This window comes from Cucumis melo, chromosome 2 (assembly GCF_025177605.1).
Source record: "Cucumis melo cultivar AY chromosome 2, USDA_Cmelo_AY_1.0, whole genome shotgun sequence".
In the NCBI taxonomy this organism is placed as follows: domain Eukaryota; kingdom Viridiplantae; phylum Streptophyta; class Magnoliopsida; order Cucurbitales; family Cucurbitaceae; genus Cucumis; species Cucumis melo.
This window is the reverse complement of record NC_066858.1, coordinates 6,352,198-6,376,442: the sequence shown is the minus strand read 5'-3', so window position 1 is coordinate 6,376,442 and position 24,245 is coordinate 6,352,198. Positions and strand designations below refer to the sequence as shown.

Here is a 24,245-nt window from a genome sequence, read left to right as displayed (position 1 = left end):
GAGCAGTATGATGCGGAGTTTGACATGTTATCCCGCTTCGCTCCCGAGATGATAGCGACCGAGGCGGCCAGAGCTGACAAGTTTGTTAGAGGCCTCAGACTGGACATTCAGGGTTTGGTCCGAGCTTTCAGACCCGCTACTCATGCCGATGCACTGCGCCTAGCAGTGGATCTCAGTTTACAGGAGAGGGCCAACTCGTCTAAGACCGCTGGTAGAGGTTCGACGTCGGGACAGAAGAGGAAGGCTGAGCAGCAGCCTGTTCCAGTGCCACAGCGGAATTTCAGACCAGGTGGTGAGTTTCGCAGCTTCCAGCAGAAACCTTTTGAGGCAGGGGAGGCTGCCAGAGGAAAGCCGTTGTGCACCACTTGTGGGAAGCACCATCTGGGCCGTTGCTTATTCGGGACCAGGACCTGCTTTAAGTGCAGGCAAGAGGGTCATACAGCTGATAGATGCCCGTTGAGACTCACGGGGATCGCGCAGAATCAGGGAGCAGGTGCTCCACATCAGGGTAGAGTCTTTGCTACCAACAGGACTGAGGCTGAGAAGGCAGGCACAGTAGTGACAGGTACGCTCCCAGTGTTGGGGCATTACGCCTTAGTCTTGTTTGATTCGGGTTCGTCACATTCTTTTATCTCTTCCGCATTTGTGTCGCATGCCCGCTTAGAGGTAGAACCCTTACACCAGATTCTGTCAGTATCTACTCCTTCCGGGGAATGTATGTTGTCGAAGGAAAAGGTGAAAGCATGCCAGATTGAGATAGCAGGCCATGTGATTGAAGTAACGCTGATAGTTCTGGATATGCTGGACTTTGATGTAATCCTGGGTATGGATTGGTTGGCCGCTAACCACGCCAGCATAGATTGTTCACGTAAGGAGGTAACGTTTAACCCTCTCTCGATGGCCAGTTTTAAATTTAAGGGAGGAGGGTCAAAGTCGTTGCCTCAGGTAATCTCAGCCATCAGGGCCAGTAAACTGCTCAGTCAGGGTACTTGGGGTATCTTAGCGAGTGTGGTGGATACTAGAGAGGCGGATGTATCCCTGTCATCAGAACCAGTAGTGAGGGACTATCCGGACGTTTTTCCTGAGGAACTTCCAGGGTTACCTCCGCACAGAGAGGTTGAGTTTGCCATAGAGTTGGAGCCGGGCACGGTTCCTATATCCAGAGCCCCTTACAGAATGGCCCCCGCAGAACTGAAAGAACTGAAGGTACAGTTGCAGGAATTGCTTGATAAGGGATTCATTCGACCGAGCGTGTCACCTTGGGGTGCGCCAGTTTTATTCGTTAAGAAGAAGGATGGATCGATGCGTCTATGCATTGACTATAGGGAGTTGAATAAGGTAACCGTAAAGAACAGATATCCCTTGCCCAGGATTGACGATCTATTTGACCAGTTACAGGGAGCCACAGTGTTCTCTAAGATTGATCTTCGGTCGGGATACCATCAGCTGAGAATTAAGGATGAGGATGTACCGAAGACAGCATTTCGTTCCAGATATGGACACTACGAGTTTATTGTGATGTCTTTTGGTTTGACGAATGCTCCGGCAGTGTTTATGGACTTGATGAACAGAGTGTTTAGGGAGTTCCTAGATACTTTTGTGATTGTGTTTATCGACGATATCTTGATATACTCCAAGACGGAGGCCGAACACGAGGAGCATTTACGTATGGTTTTGCAAACACTTCGGGATAATAAGTTGTATGCAAAGTTCTCGAAATGCGAGTTTTGGCTGACGCAGGTGTCCTTTCTGGGCCACGTGGTTTCTAAGGATGGAGTCTCTGTGGATCCAGCTAAGATTGAGGCAGTCACCGGTTGGACCCGACCTTCCACAGTTAGTGAGGTTCGTAGCTTTCTGGGTTTAGCGGGCTATTATCGACGGTTTGTGGAGAACTTCTCCCGTATAGCTACTCCTCTTACTCAGTTGACCAGAAAGGGAGCTCCTTTTGTTTGGAGCAAGGCATGTGAGGACAGTTTCCAGACCCTTAAACAGAAGCTAGTTACCGCACCGGTTCTTACTGTACCTGATGGTTCGGGCAGTTTCGTGATTTATAGTGATGCTTCCAAGAAGGGTCTGGGTTGTGTTTTGATGCAGCAGGGTAAGGTGGTCGCTTATGCGTCTCGTCAGTTGAAGAGTCATGAGCAGAACTACCCTACACATGATCTAGAGTTGGCAGCAGTGGTTTTTGCTTTGAAAATATGGAGGCATTATTTATATGGTGAAAAGATACAGATATTCACAGATCATAAGAGCTTGAAATACTTCTTTACTCAGAAAGAATTGAATATGAGACAGCGAAGGTGGCTTGAGTTAGTGAAGGATTACGATTGTGAGATACTGTATCATCCAGGCAAGGCAAATGTGGTAGCGGACGCTCTTAGTAGGAAAGTATCACATTCAGCAGCACTTATTACCCGGCAGGCCCCATTGCATCGGGATCTCGAGCGGGCTGAGATTGCAGTGTCAGTGGGGGCAGTTACTATGCAGTTAGCCCAGTTGACGGTACAGCCGACTTTGAGGCAGAGGATCATCGATGCTCAGAGTAACGATCCTTATCTGGTTGAGAAACGTGGCCTAACAGAGGCAGGGCAAGCGGCTGAGTTATCGCTATCCTCTGACGGTGGACTGTTGTTTGAAAGACGCCTCTGTGTTCCGTCAGATAGTGCGGTTAAGACAGAATTATTAGCTGAGGCTCACAGTTCCCCATTTTCTATGCACCTAGGTAGTACGAAGATGTATCAGGACCTAAAGCGGGTTTATTGGTGGCGTAACATGAAGAGAGAAGTAGCAGAATTTGTTAGTAAATGCTTGGTGTGTCAGCAGGTTAAGGCACCAAGGCAGAAACCAGCGGGTTTATTACAACCCTTGAGCATACCGGAATGGAAGTGGGAGAACGTGTCCATGGATTTCATTACCGGGCTACCGAGAACTCTGAGGGGATTTACAGTGATCTGGGTTGTGGTGGACAGACTTACTAAATCAGCGCACTTTGTTCCGGGTAAATCCACCTATACTGCTAGTAAGTGGGCACAGTTGTACATGTCTGAGATAGTGAGATTGCACGGAGTGCCAGTGTCGATTGTTTCTGACAGAGATGCCCGTTTCACTTCCAAATTTTGGAAGGGTTTGCAGACTGCTATGGGCACGAGATTGGACTTTAGTACGGCTTTCCATCCACAGACTGACGGTCAGACTGAGCGTCTGAACCAGGTTTTAGAGGATATGTTGCGAGCGTGTGCATTGGAATTTCCAGGTAGCTGGGACTCCCACTTACATTTGATGGAATTTGCTTATAATAACAGTTATCAGGCTACTATTGGCATGGCACCGTTTGAGGCCCTGTACGGCAAATGTTGTAGATCCCCGGTTTGCTGGGATGAGGTAGGTGAGCAGAGGTTGATGGGTCCTGAGTTAGTTCAGTCTACTAACGAAGCGATACAGAAGATTAGATCACGCATGCATACCGCTCAGAGTAGGCAGAAGAGTTATGCAGATGTGAGGCGGAAGGACCTTGAGTTTGAGGTAGGGGATAAAGTGTTCTTAAAGGTAGCACCTATGAGAGGTGTCTTGCGTTTTGAAAAGAGGGGAAAGTTGAGTCCCCGTTTTGTTGGGCCGTTTGAGATTCTGGAGCGGATTGGCCCTGTAGCCTATCGCTTGGCGTTGCCTCCATCACTCACGACAGTCCATGATGTGTTTCACGTTTCTATGTTGAGGAAGTACGTGCCAGATCCATCCCATGTAGTGGATTACGAGCCACTAGGGATTGATGGAAACTTGAGCTATGTTGAACAACCTGTTGAGGTGCTTGCTAGAGAGGTGAAGACGTTGAGAAATAAAGAGATTCCCCTAGTTAAAGTCTTATGGCGGAATCACCGGGTAGAAGAGGCTACATGGGAGCGTGAAGATGACATGAGGTCCCGTTATCCCGAGCTGTTCGAGGAATAAAACTTTCGAGGACGAAAGTTCCCTAAGAAGGGAAGAATGTAACGCCCCGACGTTCGAGGTAAAATTTTAGCATTTTAAGTAAATTGTTCGGAAATTTGAGTTTTGGTAAAACGATAAAATAATAATATAATATTGATTAGATTATTATTATCGGGAATTATTATTACAATTTTAATGTTGATATTTTCTTTTATTTTATTTAAAATAAATATTAATATTCTTATTTAATATTATTATAATTAATTAATATTAATATTCTATTATAAATTTATATTAATATTATTCAATATATATATATATATATATCATTATTTATTTTTATTATATTTAAGGTTATTATTATTATTATTATTATTTATTTTATTACATGTATATATGTGTTTATCATTATTATTTATATATATATATATATATACTTTAAAAAAAAAAAAAAAAGAAGAAGAGAAACCCTAAGGAGACGCGCGAGCCCCCCCTCCAAATTTTTCTTCTTCTTCTTCGTTCGTCTTCCTCAAGCCGCAGCCGCCACCATCTCTTCCTCTCCGTCTCCGTCTTCTCTTCCGCACGCGTGTCCATCACCCATCCTCTCCATCCCCGTCGGCGTTCTTAGCCTCACCGGACGTTCGCCGCAGCCACCATCCGCAAGCCGCACCGCCAGCCGTCAGTCCGAGCGAAAGCTTGCAAGCAGCCGCATCCCGTCCCTTCGTCGTCGTCCGTCGGATCCCAGCTGACGCCGCCACCGTGAGGTTCGCCGGTTGCTGCAGCCCCCATCGTACCGCCGTCGTTCGCCGGAAGAGAGAACCCTCAAAACCGTGGCTGCCGTTTTCGTCCAACCCGACCCGGTTCCAAGCTGACCCGACCCGAAACCGCTTCCAGTCCGAGCCGAGTGAGCCGCGTGAGCCGAGCCGAGCGAGCCGCGTGAGCCGCGTGAGCCGAGCCGAGCGAGTCGCGAGCCGAGCCGCGAGCCGAGTGAGCCGAGCCGCGAGCCGAGCAAGCCGAGCCGAGCCGAGAACCAAGCCGAGCCGAGCCGAGCCGAGCCGAGCCGAGCCAAACCGAGCCGAGCCGAGCCGAGATTCAAGCCGAGTCAAGCCAAGCCGAGCCGAGCCGAGCCGAGCCGAGCCGAGCCGAGCCGAGCCGAGTCCAAGCCGAGCCACCTAAGCCTTTCTTCCTCCACTTCGGTTCACGGTGAGTCTTCGGTAAGGGTTGTTTTGATGAATTCCCTAATGTTACCTCGTCCGATTCGAGTTTGAATGTTGGATCAAGATGTGGCCCTACTTTTCTCCCTTGAAGGTAGTACAGAGTTGACGCTTAAGTTCTCGGGTTCCGCGGCAGACCTGGTTGGAGATAGCTTCCTTTCCTTGAGTAAGTCAACGGATAACCTTTTTAAAACAACTGCTACTAACGTCATCAACTAAAACCGTTGTGTTTTCGTTTAGGTTGATCTGTTGAGCGTGGATTCAATCGAGAGGCATAACCGAGTATCAGGTAAGGGTTTTCCTACTACTGGACCCCGAGTCCAGGCTAAAACCGTAGTAATCCACAGGGGATTACACGTTAGTGACTGTACTGAATATCTGTATGGAAGTTGACTGTTAAGTACTGATACTATATTTTGTCTGATGAAAATATACTGTGACTGCTATTTGTGGATTGAGAATTTATGTTGATGGACCCTAAAGTTACGGTTCAGTATGTAGTAAGACACTGGTCTGGATGTGGTTTATGGAATTTGGACGGGGATGGACCGTGAGTCCGGTTTTGGTTGGTTAGTCGATTGGACCTAGGGTTTTCCCTATTGGTGTGCGAATCGGTAATGCATATAGCAACTGAGGGTGTAGATGTTTAAACTTATACTATCTGACTGATAAAGCCTATGGCGGGACTGTGATATGAATGCCGTTGGGATGTGATTGATGTAGACAGTTTAGTTTGGACTGAGGGGTAACGGTTAGCTTCATCTATGGGGTAGTGTGCCTTACAGATATGTGCATCCTTCGGGAGCACAAGACTGATATGTGCATCCTTCGGGAGCACTAGACTGATATGTGCGTCCTTCGGGAGCACTAGACTGATATGTGCGTCCTTCGGGAGCACTAGACTGATATGTGCGTCCTTCGGGAGCACTAGACTGATATGTGCATCCTTCGGGGGCACTAGACTGATATGTGCATCCTTCGGGAGCACTAGACTGATATGTGCATCCTTCGGGAGCACTAGACTGATATGTAGGGTACCCCCGAATAGGAAGTTAACTGTTGTCCCCTAACGGGCCCAGTAGTGGGTCCCTTACTGGGTATGTTTATACTCACCCTGTTTCTTCTTTAACTTTTCAGGTAGGGGCACAGCGAGGGGCAGACCGACGAGAGGCAGGAAGGATGCGTGAAGGCCATATGGACGCGTCTGGTTTTCTTTTCGCTTCCGCTATGTATTTTGTCAGAATATTTTGACTGTGATTTTGGATTGGTGACTTGACATTTTATTTTGTGATTTTTTTGAATTATTTAAAAATAGGGCTCGAAACTGTCTTTTGTAAGGTTTATAATGTTTTAATGAATCGTATCTGGTCCGTTTTAAATTTTATGTTGAATGGTCGAGTTTTGATATTTGGTAGTGACCTCAGCTTAGTCCGGAAAAGTTGGGTCGTTACATTTTCTCTCAACTTCCCTCTTCTTTAGGAGATACTGGTATGCATTCATAGGACAGTTATGTGACTTTTGCGTAACACAATTCTCTCAAGAAAAAAATTCTCTCTTTGAATTTCCCCCCTTTCAATTGGTTTTCACAAACCAAATAACCAAGAGAATAGAAAGGTTTTCAAGTAGTGGTGTCTTCAAGTTTGGTGGTTTGTAGATTTAAAGTCGTCCACGATTGTAAGTATTTGTCCTCTTCTCTGTAAAGTAATCTTTAGCATGTTTAACCGTAATAGAAATTAGTTTCTGTATATTTTTGCCAATGTATTGGTATTTTTAGGTTCCCAATTAAATTGAGTTAAGGTCTCTGTTAATTTTCTGCTACGCGGCTCCAACAGAAGCTGAAGAAGAAAATGACAAAGATGAAGAAGAACAGTTAAGAACACAAAGTCCTTGGCAAAGTGGAATACATAATCAAGAACTACAATTATGAAGGTCAACTAGAATAAGAAAACCAAATTCCAGGTATATAGATGCAACATTAGCTACATTTGAAGAGCCGACAACACACGAAGAAGCATTACAAAGCATCCAATGGAGAAAAGCCATGGAAGAAGAAGTTGACGCATTAAAATAGAATCATACTTGGGACTTGGTGCCGAAGCCTAAGGATGTTAAACCTAAATCATGTAAGGGTTTACAAGTTAAAACACGAGAAGATGGAACAATCGAGAGATACAAAGCTCGATTGGTGGCTTGAGGGTTTTCACAATAGTGTGGTCTAGACTATGATGAGACGTTTAGTCCAATAGCAAAGCTCACCATTATTTGAGTCTTATTGGCATTGGCTGCTAGTAAAGACTGGAAGCTATGACAAATGGATGTTAAGAATGCCTTTTTAAATGGACAGTTGGATCGAGATATATATATGGAGCAACCAAAAGGATTTGGGAATAAAATTCATCATGACTATGTCTGCAAGCTAAGAAAGGCTTTATATGGCTTGAAGCAAGCGCCAAGAGCCTAGTACAAAAAGATTGCAGAATTTCTTGTTGAAAGTGGCTTTGCAGTAGCTTTAGCAGACTCCAATTTATTTGTCAAAGCTCAAGACTCGAAGGTCACAATCATATTAGTCTATGTGGATGATCTAATCATAATAGGAGACCACATAGAAGAAGTTCGACAAATAAAGCAGAACCTACTAGTCCGATTTGAAATGAAGGAACTTGGAGAACTAAAGCACTTTCTTGGACTAGAGATTGAGTAGTCAGAAAAAGGATTGTTTCTTGAACAACAAAAATATGTGAAGGATCTTCTATAGAAGCATGGTATGAGTGGCTACAAGTGTATATCCACATAAATGGAGGTTAACAAAAAGTTCTGCATGCATGAAGGCAAAGATCTTGTAGATCCAACAATGTACCGTCAGTTGATAAGTAGTTTGATTTACCTTACCTTAACGAGACCTGATATCTCATACTCTGTTGGAGTTGTAAGTCGTTATATGTAGAAACCAAAGAAGCCTCATCTTGAAGCAGTTCGGAGAATTTTAAGATATCTCAGAAGAACAACTGAATATAACCTTTTATATAAGAAAGGGCAGGATTGCAAGTTAGAAGGCTTTTGTGATGCTGATCAAGCATGTGGAGGTACATTATCACTTCATAAGAGAAAAGGTACTTTAAGAGGAAATTGAAATGAAGCCAATAAAGACTGAAGATCAAATTGCAGATATTTTCATAAAAGGTCTACCTGCAACCAAGCATACGAAGTTTCTGCAGCAACTCGGGATGATTGAAAGACCAAGGATAGTTAGTGTTGAGGGGGAGTGTTAAAGTATATAGCAACACTAACTAGAATCTTATAGAGATATTAAAAGAGTAGATTAAAATTCTAGAATTATGTAAACTAAAGGAAAAAAACCTACAAATATCTTAAATTTTTTTAGGATAAAGAATTCTAGAGAACTCTTTTAGATAAGGATAAGAGAGAATATTTAGAATTATGTAAATAAATATCTAGAATAGGTAGAATTCTAGAGAACTCTTTTGGCTTGGGCTCCAAGGAATTCATGCCTATAAATAGAGGGTGTGATCCTCATTTGTGGACCAAGCAAAAATCAAAGCAAGTAAGCAAAGTGAGGAAGAGAGAAAGAGAGTTAGTAAGAAATTTTGAGTGAAAGTGAGTGAGTGTTCTTTTTAAAGGTGTTCATCATTTGTAAATTGTCTTAATAAAACTTTTTTTTCTTCCAATTGAGTGTCTCTTTATTTAGTGCCAATTTCTTCAACAGTAGTACGACTAGATTTTATTAAGTTTCTACTAATGGCAACTGTGGAATAGACCAAAATGTTTCTCCATTTCCCAAAAGAGGTTGAATGAAATAGAAGCAAAACATCTAATTTGTAAGTAAATACTTATGTTTATTGAGAGAGGAAGAATAGCATTTTGTTGCTGTAAATATGGCTTAACAACCAAATGTATCTATATCACAATTACAGTGAAATATTATGGAAAATTGGTTAATTTACATGAAGAGAACATTTTCAGTAATCAGAATTGAACATAACTTGTGAATGTGAACCAAAATTATATGATAATGAGAGAGAATTCTACGAACATGATAGTATAGTTAAGATAGGCCTTTAAAACTAACAATTACTATTAATACCAATAAGGTGCATCCTCCATTACAGTGGCTTAATTCAAAGTAAAACTTCCAAGTGAAGCATGTTTAGCTCTAGGAAGAAGCATGTGAGTAAGGACAAAATATGTTGAAAGTGCCAACACATGTTGGTTTATGAGGACAACATACTCTCAATCTAAGAAGTTTTCAAAAACATGACAAGGGTGACATTGTCAAGTCGAAAAGGGAATACAAGAAAATGTAGAGGTTGCCGATATCAGATGTCAAATCTCTGAATTCTGAATTCTGAATTCAAATTCAAATCCTTGACATTAGGCATTTATGAAAATGCACTTGGTTATTTTCTCTCCATTAACGTTAATTTAAAGTGTTCTCAAAGTGAAACACTACATCTAAAGAACATTTTTTAGAGTCTATTAGTAAGCTTTCATGAGTATTTTTATTTTTGGAGACTAAGTCTCCTCCGACAATGTGTATAGACAACTTGGAAAAACACTATAAACTTTATTAGCCTACTTGGGTATTGAGCATTAATCTCATTTTATTGAATTCCAATTTTCAAAAGATAATCAATCAATTATTATATTTATGCAAGTATTAGTCCAACTAGATTTTATGAAGTTGCTACTAATGGCAACCCTGGAATATAGTGAATGATGTCGAGTATGTAAATTAAGACGGTGTAATAACAAAAGTTTCAAAGATGTTCATTAAATTAGGTGCCACTAAAATGAAGAACGAATGAAAAGATAGAAATCCCTAAAAAATAATAAATTATTTAATATACAAAATTTAGATCTTCAACCTACAAACCAAATTAATAGGATTGATTGATTATTTAATTTCATAGCCCATAACCAAAATGAAAACTTAGCTTACCCTTACCCAATCCTTAAGATTCAGGTTGGTTAGTTTGGATTGGACAAAATTGTTAGAGTTGTGTTATGAATGCTAGTTTTGTTGTTCTTGTTCTTCTTAAAAACAACTACTAATAATATCCTTCTTTAATGTGGTTGCTTGTGGAAATTGGAACAACTTTCAAGAAAAAGAAACAAATTTCTAAGGCTTAATTATTACAAAAATTTGTAACTTAAGTAGGAAGAAACTATATACAAAGCTTTAGGGAACAAATAAATATTATTAAAAAATTAAAAACGTATATATCACTCTAATTTATTATTGATTTCTTTGACTAAAATGTTATTGCACATCATTTAATGAAGCATGGAATGTAACGTAGTCATTCATGAGCATTTAGTATCAAGCATTCTAAACATATATTATATTATAATATTATCAATATTATAAACACATGCACTTTAAATTAATCCTTTTAAAATAATTTGGAATTGAAATGATTTAAGAGGTTTTTTCTTCGGAATAATAAAATAAATACAAATTATTTACTATTTATGGCAAAATATTTTAAATATAAATTATTTATCATTTATGACAAGATACTTCTAAAGGACAACAAAAAAATCATTATACCTAATTTTATAAAAATATCATTTTATTCTAAAAAGATTAAGTCTAGTTTTCATTTAGTTTCTATATCGAAAATATTATATTTTCTTGCGAGAAACTTACGTATATGTAACAAAATACCAAATTATTTACGTTTCGTGTAACAGATCCCATAAAGTTAGCATTTTTTTTAAATATTCTAGGTTTGTCATTTCATCTTTTTCTTGCTCACGATGAAATTTTCTTCTTCCTCTTGCGATTTCTTTCGTATTCTTCCTCCTGCGATTTCTTTCATCTTTTTTCTTTTCTGCAATTTTTTCCATCGTCTTTCTTTTTTTCTGATTTTGCGATTTCTTTCAATATCTTTTCTTTTTTTGATTTTTTTACATCGTTTAATATTTTCTTCGTCTTTCTTTTTTTCTGATTCTTTTTTACGTCGTTTAATCTTTCCCATTGTCTTTCTTCTTTTCTTTTTTTTTTCCGTTGTGATTTCTTTCCATTATCTTTCTTTTTTTCTCTTCTTTTTTTACGTCGTTTGAACTTGGATAATCAAATATAAACGACCATGTATAAAAAAAAAGCAAATCTAAAAAGTCGTGTATAAAAAATCTTAAAAAAAAAATCATTCAAATTGGAGTAACCAAATGTAAACGATCGTGTAAAAAAAAATAAATCATCGTATGATCGTGTACCAAAAGAATTAAAAAAATCATTTAGCCAAATCTAAACGATCGTGCAGACAAATCTAAATGATTGTATGAAAAAAATAAACGATCGTGTAGCAAAAGAATTTAAAAAAATTATTTAGCCAAATCTAAACGATCGTGTAAACAAATCTAAATGATCGTGTAAAAAAATAAATGATCGTGTATTAAAAGAATTAAAAAAAATCGTTTAGCCAAATCTAAACGATCGTGTAACCAAATTTAAACGTAACCAAATTAAACGATCTTGTAACAAAATTAAACGATAGAATTGAAAAAATAAATTGTAGCCATATCTAAACAATCGTGTACCAAACAAATAGCCAAATCCAAATCTAAACGATCAAATCTAAACGATCGTGTAACTAAATTTAAGCGTAATCAAATTAAACGATCTGGTAACAAAATTAAACGATAGAATTGAAAAATAAATTGTAGCTATATCTAAACGATCGTGTACCAAACAATAGCCAAATTTAAACGATCACGAATATCTAAACGATCACAAATATATTACGTGCGCGTAGTTGACGGCGTAGTTGACGGGACATTTTTGGTATTTTACACGGTGGGCCCCTGAGTTTTTTCCATTTTCGAAATTGTTCTATATAGTGTAAATACTTTGCCGCTTTTTTATATTTTTGAAAAGACCTCTCTTTTTGTCTTATATTTTGCATCTTACTTCTTTTATAACTTTTTAAAAAATTATTATAGATTACAAAACTACTGAAAATGTTTACAAATATAACAAGATTGTTACATTTTTAGATTTTTATTATTGTTTATCAGTGTCATTTATAATAATTGATAGAATTTTATCAATGATTTTCATTGATAGAAGCAAAAACTAAGGGTGTATGCTCAAAGTGTGAACAATATCATACAATTGTGGAGATATTTGGAAGGTTCTTTGTCTTAATAAGTGGTGTTAAAGCCATCCCCCTAACTTAACCATGTCAGTAGTATCCTCAAATGTCGAACAAAGATGTAATAGAGTCTCAAAAGTAAGTCTCACATCTAGAGAGAGCTTGATATCAACTACTTCGGAAAAGCCTAAGTCTTGAAGAGAGGAAGTCTCACATCTAAGGGGAGCTTAGGTGTTTAGTGGTTAGCTGGTAATCTAGACTTGTCTGTAATCTTGAGAGCATAAAATACAACGTTGTATTTGTTTAACTCATTGAAATTAGTGAATTATCTTTTTTGGATAAATTGCCCTTAGACACGCATGTGTATTGTAAATATCACTGATCTGAGTTACCAATTCTCATGTGTTTTATTGGTTCTCTTTACAAGTTTTATTATTGTTGCTCTCTGCTTGCTAGGATATATTGGGTGACATCTTATACCGTACAAAAGAACCATCATTCCATAATTTCAAGTAGAAAGAACTATCCAAAGAGAAAAATTATCTTGCTTCAACATAAAAGACTAATTAAACAGTAACATCATATTCTTGCTCTTGCTAAAATACTTGCAATTTCCTTTTACTTGAGAATATTATAACAGAACTAAAAGTGAGCTCTAACACAATGAAATAAACCATCAATAAAGGGAAAAGTTAAGATTAGTTACGTACTTATGCTTTTGGTCATATGTGAATAAACCAAAATGTTTTTCCACAACAGAAGACCTCAAATTTTCATCAAACATAGCAAACAAATATGTTTCAATAGCTCTTCCAGGCCTTCTTTGAGTCCTACCTTGAACAAATTTAATCAAATTACTATAGTAAGAACCTGCTACTCCATTTTCAACCTTAGTAATAGCATCTCCAGCCGATGGCCAACCGCTCTCCGATACCACAATCGACACATTCGGGCCACCACACTTTTCAAGCGCTGCATAAATAGCATCAACCATCACTTCGATAACGTTGTGGTAATCAAATTTGCCATCTTTCACAACCGAGGGCCCGTTGAACAAAGCATAGTCAAGAGTGAATGATCCAGACATGTAAGTATAGTAGGGATATAGATTAGCAAGTAATGGTGAAGCATTCTCAACAAGAAAGCAAACAATTGGTTCCATCAATTCATTAGCCTCTCTGCTAAATGAGGCTTCAGAAGGAGGATAAGAGCACCCCAACAAGTTAGCAGAAATTACTGTGGAGACCTTGATTTGATCCTCTAGATTGGCTTCAACAATTGCACTATAAATGTTTCTCATGACTGGTAGAACAAAAGCAGCAAAAGAATCAGATGGTTGGACTTCATTTCCAACAGCAATGTATTGAAATTTGATGTGTGGTACATAAGCTTGAATGTTGGTTTGGACCCAATTTGTAGCAGTTATTAACAAGGCTTTGAAGGTCACTGTTTGGGATGCCTACCATAACTTGTATGTTGGATCCTTGAAGAGCTTTTAATATATGTTTGTCAGGATTATAAATTCTCATATTTTTTATGCCATAGCTTTTGTAAAGTTGGACTACTTCTTTGGCTTTTAGTAAATTTTCTCCCATGGTTCCATAGCAAACACCAATTACTTCTTGAATTCCCACTATAATGAATGCACACAAAATAAAAGAATTAACAATTTCTATATATCATCACCTATCATATCAATCAAAATAGGATCGTAAAGTTGTAAGGCTTGTAATGGGATGAGTTTGTGATGTAACGTAATCTAAGCCTCATGTTTGGATCAAGATTTTTGGATCTAATTTAAAATACAAAACTTATTTCGTTCCGACGATTTTCAATCCAACCTTCTCTCACTATTTTCGAACTTCAAAATTACAATTTCGTTCCGTTTTCAAATATTCAGACTTTTCAACATTCTCTTATTTCCAAGCTCTCGAACCAGTATCTCAATGTTTTCTACCCATTAACTCATAAATCTAAGCTTATACACCAAGTTATGATTTTAGTCTTGGAAGGAATGATAAGTTACATGTTATTATTCTAACTTCTAAAATAAATGCTGGTGTTTTAATAAAATTACAGAAAACTTTTGAAATTATTTAAAATTATTTACTGATATATCAAAATATCATAGTATAAACGACTAGGCAGATGCATTGAATTTTCTCGATAAAATCCTCGAAAAGGGTAAATAATTTAAATAATTTTAAGTCGATAAGGGAAAATTTTTAGTTAAAGTAATAAGGTCATAGAGCTTTTCTTACTCAAAAATTAGTTAATTAAATTAAGTTAATTTGGAATAAAGAGTTTAAGAATATTGGAATTGGTCAAAGGGTAAAAAAGGGAAATCAATTGTCATCCCCTTCCATTTTGTTTTTTAAAAAATAAAACAAGATTTTTTAGCCAACAAAATATTGCAAAATAAATTAATATATATATATAAAACCTAATAAATTTTAGAATCTTTATCCCTTATCACCAATGAATATAGAGTTCTATCGGTGTCTATTATTAAATTTAAAATTTGTGTTATAATTGTACATATTTTTAGACAATATTGACAATTTTTTGTTAACTAATTAATATTAGAGAAAAAATGTGTTTGGTCCAAATTTGCATAAGGGATTTAAATTAAAAAGACCCAAATGAAAAAATTGCTAACATTTTTAAAACCAATGAATAATAGTTTGTAAATTACCACTTTAACCTTAAATGTTTTTTTTTCTCTTTTATTCGTTTTACAACTTTTTTTCTTCTTTTCTCTGTTTTTTTCTTCCTTCTTCTTCTTTCATTTTCTTAATGATTATTTTCTTTGCGTTTTTTTTTTGTATTTTTTCTTCAATTTTTATACTTCTTTTGCATCTTTTTTTCTAGATCTTGATTTCTTCTTGTATTTCTGCTCTTTCATTTTTTTCTTTTTTCTTTTTTATTTTTTTAAGAATCGAGTATCGGGACACAAACATATATAACATAAACAAAACATATGTAAAGCATCAAGTATTGAACACTAAATATCGAGCATTGAACATCGAGTAGTTAATTAGTTTAATAGTAGTATCTAGTATATAATATAGAGCATATATATATATAATATAAAGCATAGAACATAGAAAATCAAGGCTCGAGTATCAAGCACGCAAATGGAGGGCATCCTAGGAGTCACCCGTACTTTAATTTGAAGTTTTAAGAAATAGGTAGAAAAGAAGGGAAAGAATACCAGTGGGGGAAGGGAGGTGAGGATGATAGCAACCAGAACCGAAGCTGCCGAAGCCAGAGGAAGATCCAAAGGGAAAAAGCGCCATTGAATCTTCATCGTCATTATTATAATTAATCGCCATCGCCATAGCTCCCTACCTTGAACAACCCACCTGCTTATATCATAAACCATATAAATATTCTACTCAATATTATTTCATATTCAAAATCTAAATTGCAATTACAACACAAACATTATCCACTTGGAGGAAACCTGAAGAATAATTGAGATCAGATCCAAGAAGAAGAAGAAGGTGCGTTTGGTTTGTCTTGAAAATGAGTTTAAAATTTAAACACCGTAAGTGTTTATATGTGAATTTTGTTTGGTTAGATTTTTTTATAAGTGTTTATATGTGAATTTTGTTTATTTTGTTATATATCAAAGATGTTTATACTTAACTCAAATTACCATAAAGGACTACTAATGTAACGACTCAACTCCTTATGAGGTCATTACTACTTAAAAGAAAATGAAATTTCTTAAATTAAAATGGAAGGTAAAACAAATGTTCAAGATCCAAACTTCAATACTTATTTAAAATCATAAATAAATAAATAAATAGGAAAAAATCTCAAAATAACAAAATCCTAGTTCGGACCATATTTAGTTTTAGAGAGTAATAATGAAAGTACAAGAAATACTAAAATCAAACTAAAATCATAATGGCAGAAGCAAAACATTCTCTATGTCATGTCATGTTCACTTCTTGTCATTCGCCAGCTTTCCTCTACCTTTCCCTTTACCTTTGCTTGAAAAATTAAACGTAAGAGAGCGAATATAAAAATATACTCAGTAAGGGACCTACTACTAGTCTCGCTAGGTAGCTGTTCTTCTTATTAGAGTCCTGTAAAGTGGTACCCCTAACTGGCACGTTCCTAAACACGTGCAATCTATGATCCCATAGAAACATCTCTGGTCTTTGGTGAACCTAAAGGAACACCTAGGACAAAACTGATCTTCGGTGAACACAAGGAACACCTAGGACAAACTGGTCTTTAGTGAATCTTGAAGGAAACACTAAGAGAATCGAACTGTTTGTGACCCCATTGAGCCACTCGTAAACATATCATCTCATACTGGACTGGTGATCCCGTCAGACTACACAGTCATAAAAAGGTGGTAATCCTGAGTGACACCTATGTAGGTACGACTCTAATAGAAAAAGCTATCAGTACACCCAATTCATAGCATGTAGCATAACATAACATCATAAGCATGACATGAACATTAATCGTAGCAGTCTTAATCATGAGATTAATAATTCATGCATAAACACCAACATCATCACACATGATTATCATCACACTACCAAGTCATAATTAATTAACAATCACATGAACATAAACTCTGTCCTGATTACTAGTCATCATAACATAAACTCATTATACATCTTAGCTACATCGACATATAACGGAAAATTACATGCAAGCTCTTACTTCAATTTGAAGGTCTAGTAGGAGAATCTATTACCTGAAGATTAGCTTAATTCACAGGAAAATACTCCTGATAGCAAAGTCAAGCTTCCCTAGAAAATGCTAAACAGTAAGGATAAAATACTACGATGATAACTTAATTTGCTGTTAATTTAGGATCCAAAAATCTAGTTAGTTCTACTTACCCAAAGTTGATGTGGATCCAACTCAACCTTAATTTAGGACAACGTTCCATAGCTTACTTCCAATTGATCTAACCAGTCCTTTCAGAAGAATAATTCAATTTAATCTAAAATTAAATTATTTAGGGTTTAAAAGTCAATCTTTGTTGGGTATGCCAAAAACCCAAATCAAACTTACCAAAATAGGTGAAAAAACAAAAAAAATAAGCTTGACGACTCAAAATGGCTAGACGGCTCGACTCAGGCTGAAGCTGGAAGCTGCTCAAATGTGGCTGGCGTGCGACTCTTGTGCAGTTGAAGGGAAAGGACGGCTCGGGTGGCTGGAAGACGCGACTCGTATACATGCGCGCAGCTCGGATGACTGGAGACGCTGACGGGCAGACAACTTGGCTACGGATGGCCGACAAAGATGGCTCGGTGAAGGCTTGGGCGAAGAGAAGCTTGGGCGTTTGCAGCAGTGGATTGACAGACGTTCGTTGACGCGGCAGAAGGCAGACGGTCGGAGGCGTAGATGGAGACGGCTGATCGAGACAGAGACGGCTGAACACGATGGTTGAATGAGATTTGAGATTGGGTTTCTTTAGGGTTTGTGAGAAAGATGATGAATAATTACCACGCATCTTGAGGCTCTAATTAAAGAAAATTAATAATAATATAAATTTATTATTATTTTTTTCCTTTATTCTTTTTCCCAAAAATCTCATTCTCTCTCTCTTCATTGAATCCCACCAAATCTTCATTTTTTAAACTTAAATTTCTCTCTCTCTCCCATCAATCCCTTTATCTTCCCCAAAAATAATTATCCTTACATAATTATATTATCTACATAATATAATTATTTCAACTTGAATTTCAATTAATTATATAATCATATATATAATTAATCAAATTTCTCCCAAATACAAATCTCTTAAAACAAACAACTTTAACCAAAATTTCCAAATTTACACCATTAGATATTTTTCAAAATATCTAATAAATTCCAATCTCCACAAATCAAATATTGAATTAAAAATTACACCAAAAAATTTTCAAAATTAAACTTAAGATAATTAAAATAAATTACCTTAATTTGGGGCGTTACAACTAAACACTATTACCTAATTTAATATAGAAATACATATATTTTAATTTTTTTTTAAAATATACTTTGAAATTAATTGAACGTTATCTTGAAACTAGTTGTTTTAAGATTTTGAAATTAGTAAAGTTAAAACCAAGCATTTTTTTTTTCGTATTAAATTTTTTAGATAATTTTATTTTAGAAGTAGAATATAGAGTTAGATGCACCAACTTGATGGTGGGATTCATTAGGACAAACTATTGATGCACAACTAAGTGGTGGGAAGAGAATTTGAAAGTATATCATTTATTTATATAGTTTATTTATTAGAAATTAAAATTATAATTAAATACTTCTTAAATTAATATCTTGTAGGTTAAGCATGATGCAGCAAAATTTATAGCAAAGGGGTTGCAAAATGAGGCCAATTAGATATTCTTTTTGAAGACATTGCAGGAGATGGAGCATGGACACTTATAAAAAAATCTAACCAAACATGAGTGTTTAAAAGGAAATGTATTATTAAAAAACATTTTTTTAAAAAGACAAACCAAACGCACCCTCAATTTTCCGGTTAATCAGTCTCAACTTCATTTTGTAAAAACGTGGTTTTTAATCATTTCTTTAAAATGATTTATTTTATAAATCATTTTCTAAAAAATGCATTATTTTAATTTGTCAAACATTACAATTTTTTTTAAAATAGTTTTTTTTAAAATTAAACACTCCATAATTCTAACGAAACACATCCGAAGTAAAGAAATGACTGGTGAAAAGCCGTGAAAATTATTTATGTAATAATGGAAAATATATAATAAATATTATCTTATTTGATTTATATGGAGCTTAATTGAATGCCATAGACCTTCACATGGTCTTGGAGGTCCCCCTTCCTTAATGTGCAATGACTTAATCTCATTTTAGAAATTTTAGTTTTAGGATACGACCCATTATATATTTTTTTCTTTCTTTTTACCATTTTGAGCTATGAAAGAACGTTTTACCTTTAGAAGGCTTTTTCGAGGGTGTTTTGAGCTAGCGAGGATACAAGTTGATATGATTTATGATATTGGTGTTTGGGGGCTCGACTTTCTACCTCACCAATAATTTATACTTATGTCCACCTACGTTAATAACAATATAATGCACTTAGCCCTTATCACTCAATTGATGCCTTTTATTGCCATTCTAGCCACCACTTCCAATAGCTAATTAACTTTGGGCACCACTTATGGCAACTTCTAGCCACGACCAACTCCAACCACTACCATGAACAACAATTCTAGCAGTCATCCTTCAAATTGTTGTTTTAATTTCAAGTAAGATTATTTTTGGAACATTTTTAAATATAGTAAAATAAACTAATATATTTCCAACATATAACAAAATTTTGGATTCTATCAATGATAAACATCGATAGATTTCTATTACTATCTATTAATATAGCTAAAAGAAATATATCAGTGTCTGTCAATATCTTAAATCTGAAATTTTGCTACATTTTATAAATATTTTGTCAAATTTACAATTTTTTTTACAATTATCAAGGTGTTTAAATAAAAATGAGGAAATGACATTTTGAAAAGATATTTTTTCCATAAGTTAATCCAAACAAAAAGCTTGTATCATGACCAAAAAGAAATGTTGGAACGGTCATTGCAAATATATTAATCAAATTCAAAATATTGACATATATAGCAATATTTTATAAAAGTAGTATACATATCCAAGTCTATCAACAATAAACTTCTATTATTGATACACTCTTAGTGGTTTATCACAAAGTCTATTACTTTGTAGACTTTGTTAAGTATTTCTAATTTTTTTAAAATAATGCTACTATATACTTTGTTATTAGGGATCTTTTAAAAAATATAAAAAAGTGGCAAACTATTTACATTGTATAGAACAATTCCGAAGATGGAAAAAGCTCAGAGGCCCACAGTGTAAAATACCAAAAATGCGCTATTACAATGCGCATAATATATTTGGTAATGCGATTTGGTACACGATTATTTAGATTTGACTATTGTTTGGTACACGATCGTTTAGATTTTTTTTTCAATTCTATCGTTTAATTTGGTTACACGATCGTTTAATTAATTGGGTTACACGATTGTTTAGATTTGACTAGACAATCGTAGATTTGGCCAGACAAATCTAAACCTTTTTTTTTTTTTAAATTTGGTATACGATCGTTTATTTTGGAATCCCAAATCTAAACTATTTTTTTTTTAAATTTGGTATAGACAATATTTTTCACTATTCTTTATACCCAATATTAATTTAAATGCCTAACAAATTTTTTTCAAGATTCATATACATCATCAGATTTGGTTACCTAATCTAAACGTAAAAAGAAAAGAAGAAAGACGATACGATGCATGCAGTGAATGAAAAAAAAAGGAAAAAGAAGAAAGAGGAAGAAAGACATGCATGCACCTAAAAAAAGAGAGAAAAACAAGAAAGACGATAGAAAGAAATAGATTTAGTTACCCAAATCAAAAAAAAAAAAAAAAAAAGAAAAATGGAAGAAATTGGAACTAAAAAAAGAAGAGTACAAATGACAAATCTGAAATATTTAAAAAATGGCTAACTTTATAGACTTTGTTACACGGACATAAATATTTAAGTAGTTTGTTATATTTAGGAAACTTTCCCTTGTTATTATTTCTCAATTGATGCCCATTACATTTATAAAAAAAGAAAATCATAAACCGAAGTTTGGGAAGTGGAAGTTGACAAACATATCTATTAAATAGAAAATCTAGACTGAGGTTTACGTAAGAGGACTTGGTTCTTTGTTACGTAAACCCATATTATATATATATAATTGGACGGAGGTTTATTGAAGAGGGCTTGGTCTTTGTTGGCCGATAACATAGATACAATCGGGCTGGTGTGGTGTAATCATTTGTCACATACTTTTTGTATCAACTATGTAATATGATTATTAATAAAGTCCACACTACAATTACATTTCGAGATATTCCACTTACACTATAATTCTAAATTAGTTCTATTACATGATCCAACAGTAAAACCCAAACCTCATTTTCAAAATTCCCACACAATACTCTTGTACTTTAAAAATATAATAAAACAAATGCAATCCTTAAGTTATTTTGAAAATTACGTGGTATTATATATTAGAGAAAGAAAAATCAAACAATAACACTTATGTAAAAGAAAATGCACGGGATAAACTTTCATGTGAATTCAATTCACACTTTAATTATAAAGTATATGAACTAGACAAAACAACTAATTTGCATCCTAAACACAACCATATAAATTTCACAAACATCATACATCAACTCAACGTTACAAATAACTTCTTGTTTTCGAAAGACTGCGTACTTGATCTCTTCCCCACCGAATCAATCATGTCCTCAAAGCATCGATTTCCTATGGTTTTCTTTTTTCTCTCTCCACTCTCGAGTGTTTTTCCATTCAAGAGATGAAGATTACCACCATATATATTTGAATGATAACAAATGACGAGATGACCCAGGCACGTAAAGAGGGATTGACGCATACAAGTTAGAAAGTGCAAGACCATACCGAAAAGAAGGAATCGAAAGAGTTGAAAGACGTACTCAAAGTAAGGTCATCGTTTTCATATCTCATCTCCCTGTTGTAGGAGAGAAAAAGAAGGTCCTCGTTCAAGACTGAAGGTTCACAATCTATAGTGATAGTCTCACCTCAAGTGGGTTAGAGAAAGCAATTAAGTTAAGGATTGATGGGCATAAATCTTGTTATTTATGGTCTCAGTTTGAGTAGATACAAGTCTAGGAGGCGATCTTTTCTCTAAGGTTTTTTTTCCTAGGTAGGGATTTGATCCATTCAAGTATCATACCAAGATCTAGTCTTTTTTCCTTTTTTAATGATATTAAAAAACCTCTTAGTTAGTTATTGAAACTATCTTCTTTTTTACCATTAGGTCGTCTCACTTTCGATTTGATTAATTTATGAAAGGGGTAGGTTTTGGCACTATCAAGTTTTTTTTTTTTTTTTTCTGTGGCAAAAGGGAACTTGTTGCTTAAATTAGCAAATTTCAAAACAACTACAAAGAACCATTTGTGTCTCTAATAATGGATGTATATATGGTTTAGTACTTAATGTCGAGTTAGCTTGAAACATACTATGAAATTTGATCAAATATATGATAACAAAAAAAAAAGTTTTTTTGTTGAGAAAAGCTTTATCTAGGAAAAAATATCTGTAAAGCGTATACTTTACAATTTAAACTGGAGTCCATTTTATATTTAAAATGAGAAGTGAATGAATATATTGATTTATTTTAGTTACAAGGGTGTATATAATTCGTACACCCTTTACTTAACTATAACTAAGTTGGTATTTTGATTTCTTATCAGGTGTGAATAGACCAAAATGTTTCTCCATTTCAAGAGACTTCAAGTTCTCATCAAACATAGCAAACAGATATGTTTCAATAGCTCTTCTCGGCCTCCTCGGCGTCCCATTCCGAACAAAGCTAATCAAATTTTTGTAGTACGTACCTGCATTCTCTATTGTTGCACTGTTGCCTCCACCTGATGGCCAACTGCTCTCGAATATCACGATCGACACTTCGGCTCCACCAGACTTCTCAAGTGCTACATAAAGAGCATCAACCATTGATTCAAAAAGACTGTTGTACTTAAAATTTCCATCACTAATCACAAGAGCAGGCGATTGCATGAACAAAGCATAGTCAAGGCTGATGGTTTTATTGATCTCAGTGTAAACAAAGTAGGGATACACATTAGCAAGAAGTGGTGAACCATTCTTAGCCAGAAACTTGATAATTGGTTCCATAAATCCACCAACCTCTTAACTAAATGAGCCATTAGATGGAGGAAAGAAGGAGTTCGACAAGAAGCTCATGGATATTACTGTGGAAACCTTTATTTGATCTTGCAAATTGGCTGCTGAAATTGCACTATAAATGCTACTCATGGCTGGTAAAACATATTGCGCAATGGGATCGGGTGGCTTCACCTCATTTCCAACTGCAATGTATCAAAAATTGACGTATGGCACATAGGCTTGAATGTTCTTTTGGACCCAGTTTGCAGCAGAAGAAATATTAACAATGCGTTCGATGGAAGCGTTTGGAATGCCTACAATGACTTCAATGTTCGATCCTCGGAGAGCGTCTAATATAGTTGTGTTGGGATTATAGATTCTCATCTTTTTTATGCTGCTGTTTTTGTATAGTTGTACTACTTCTCTGGCATCTGGTAAATTGTTGCCTGTGCTTGAATAGTAAACACCAATGGATTCTGCAAGTGCAACCGTATGGATAGGCAGAAAACAAAGATTTATGCAGCATAAAATGTTTAGCCAGCCCAAATCGGATAAATAAGTTCAGGGACATGAGATCGGAACAAAAGATTGGGGAACTCAACCAATGTTTTTAAAAGCTAAAGACACAATAAACCGGGCACAATAGCCTTTTGGGGCTTGAGACAAGGTGGGAAAAATTTTGTGCATATATTTTTTTTGGAAGCGCAGTATACGTAAAAACTACTATATAAAGATGGGAAAGCATAGTTGCAATGGATATATGAAATAAAACATTACTAAAAAGTTAAAACCCCTAATTGTTACTGTTATTTTAAAATTAAGGAAATGCCCCAAGACTTGGGGCTTTGACCCTTGGGATTTACCATCTAAGTTTGTCAGCAACACCTTTTCAAGGCAAGGGGCAAGACTTGCACCTTGGGCCTAGGCACACACTCAAGAGGGTTTTTTAAAACATTGGACTCAACTGTCTTCCGAAAAGGGATCTCAATCCAGTTCAGAGGATATTGATAACAATTCTAACTCATTTTATCACCAAAATATTTGACAAGGATGCATGGTCATAAACCCTAAACACAATCAGGTAGTTAGTAGTTTAGACCATGATGCCAACAATAATTGGAGAGAAGGAAAATATGGGTTTGAGTATGAGAAACGTTTGAAATAATCAACTCATTGGATAATCTAATAGTTTGTAGGTGTGAATGTAGATGTGACACTTGCGTCTCCAAGTTCTTTTGATATTATGCTA

At 35.8% G+C, this 24,245-nt stretch overlaps 2 protein-coding genes across 2 annotated transcripts; both read right to left on the bottom strand.

Annotated features, from left to right (window-relative positions):
• Positions 1-12,929: 12,929 nt before the first annotated feature.
• Positions 12,930-13,553, bottom strand: LOC103492011 (glucan endo-1,3-beta-glucosidase-like). The gene has a single exon (XM_017045391.2). The coding sequence runs from the start codon at positions 13,551-13,553 to the stop codon at positions 12,930-12,932; it is 624 nt and encodes a 207-aa protein (XP_016900880.2).
• An 8,972-nt stretch (positions 13,554-22,525) lies between these two features.
• On the bottom strand, positions 22,526-23,005 carry LOC103492072 (glucan endo-1,3-beta-glucosidase-like). Its single transcript, XM_008452258.1, has one exon. It carries the CDS (start codon positions 23,003-23,005, stop codon positions 22,526-22,528), a length of 480 nt encoding a protein of 159 aa, XP_008450480.1.
• Positions 23,006-24,245: the final 1,240 nt, after the last annotated feature.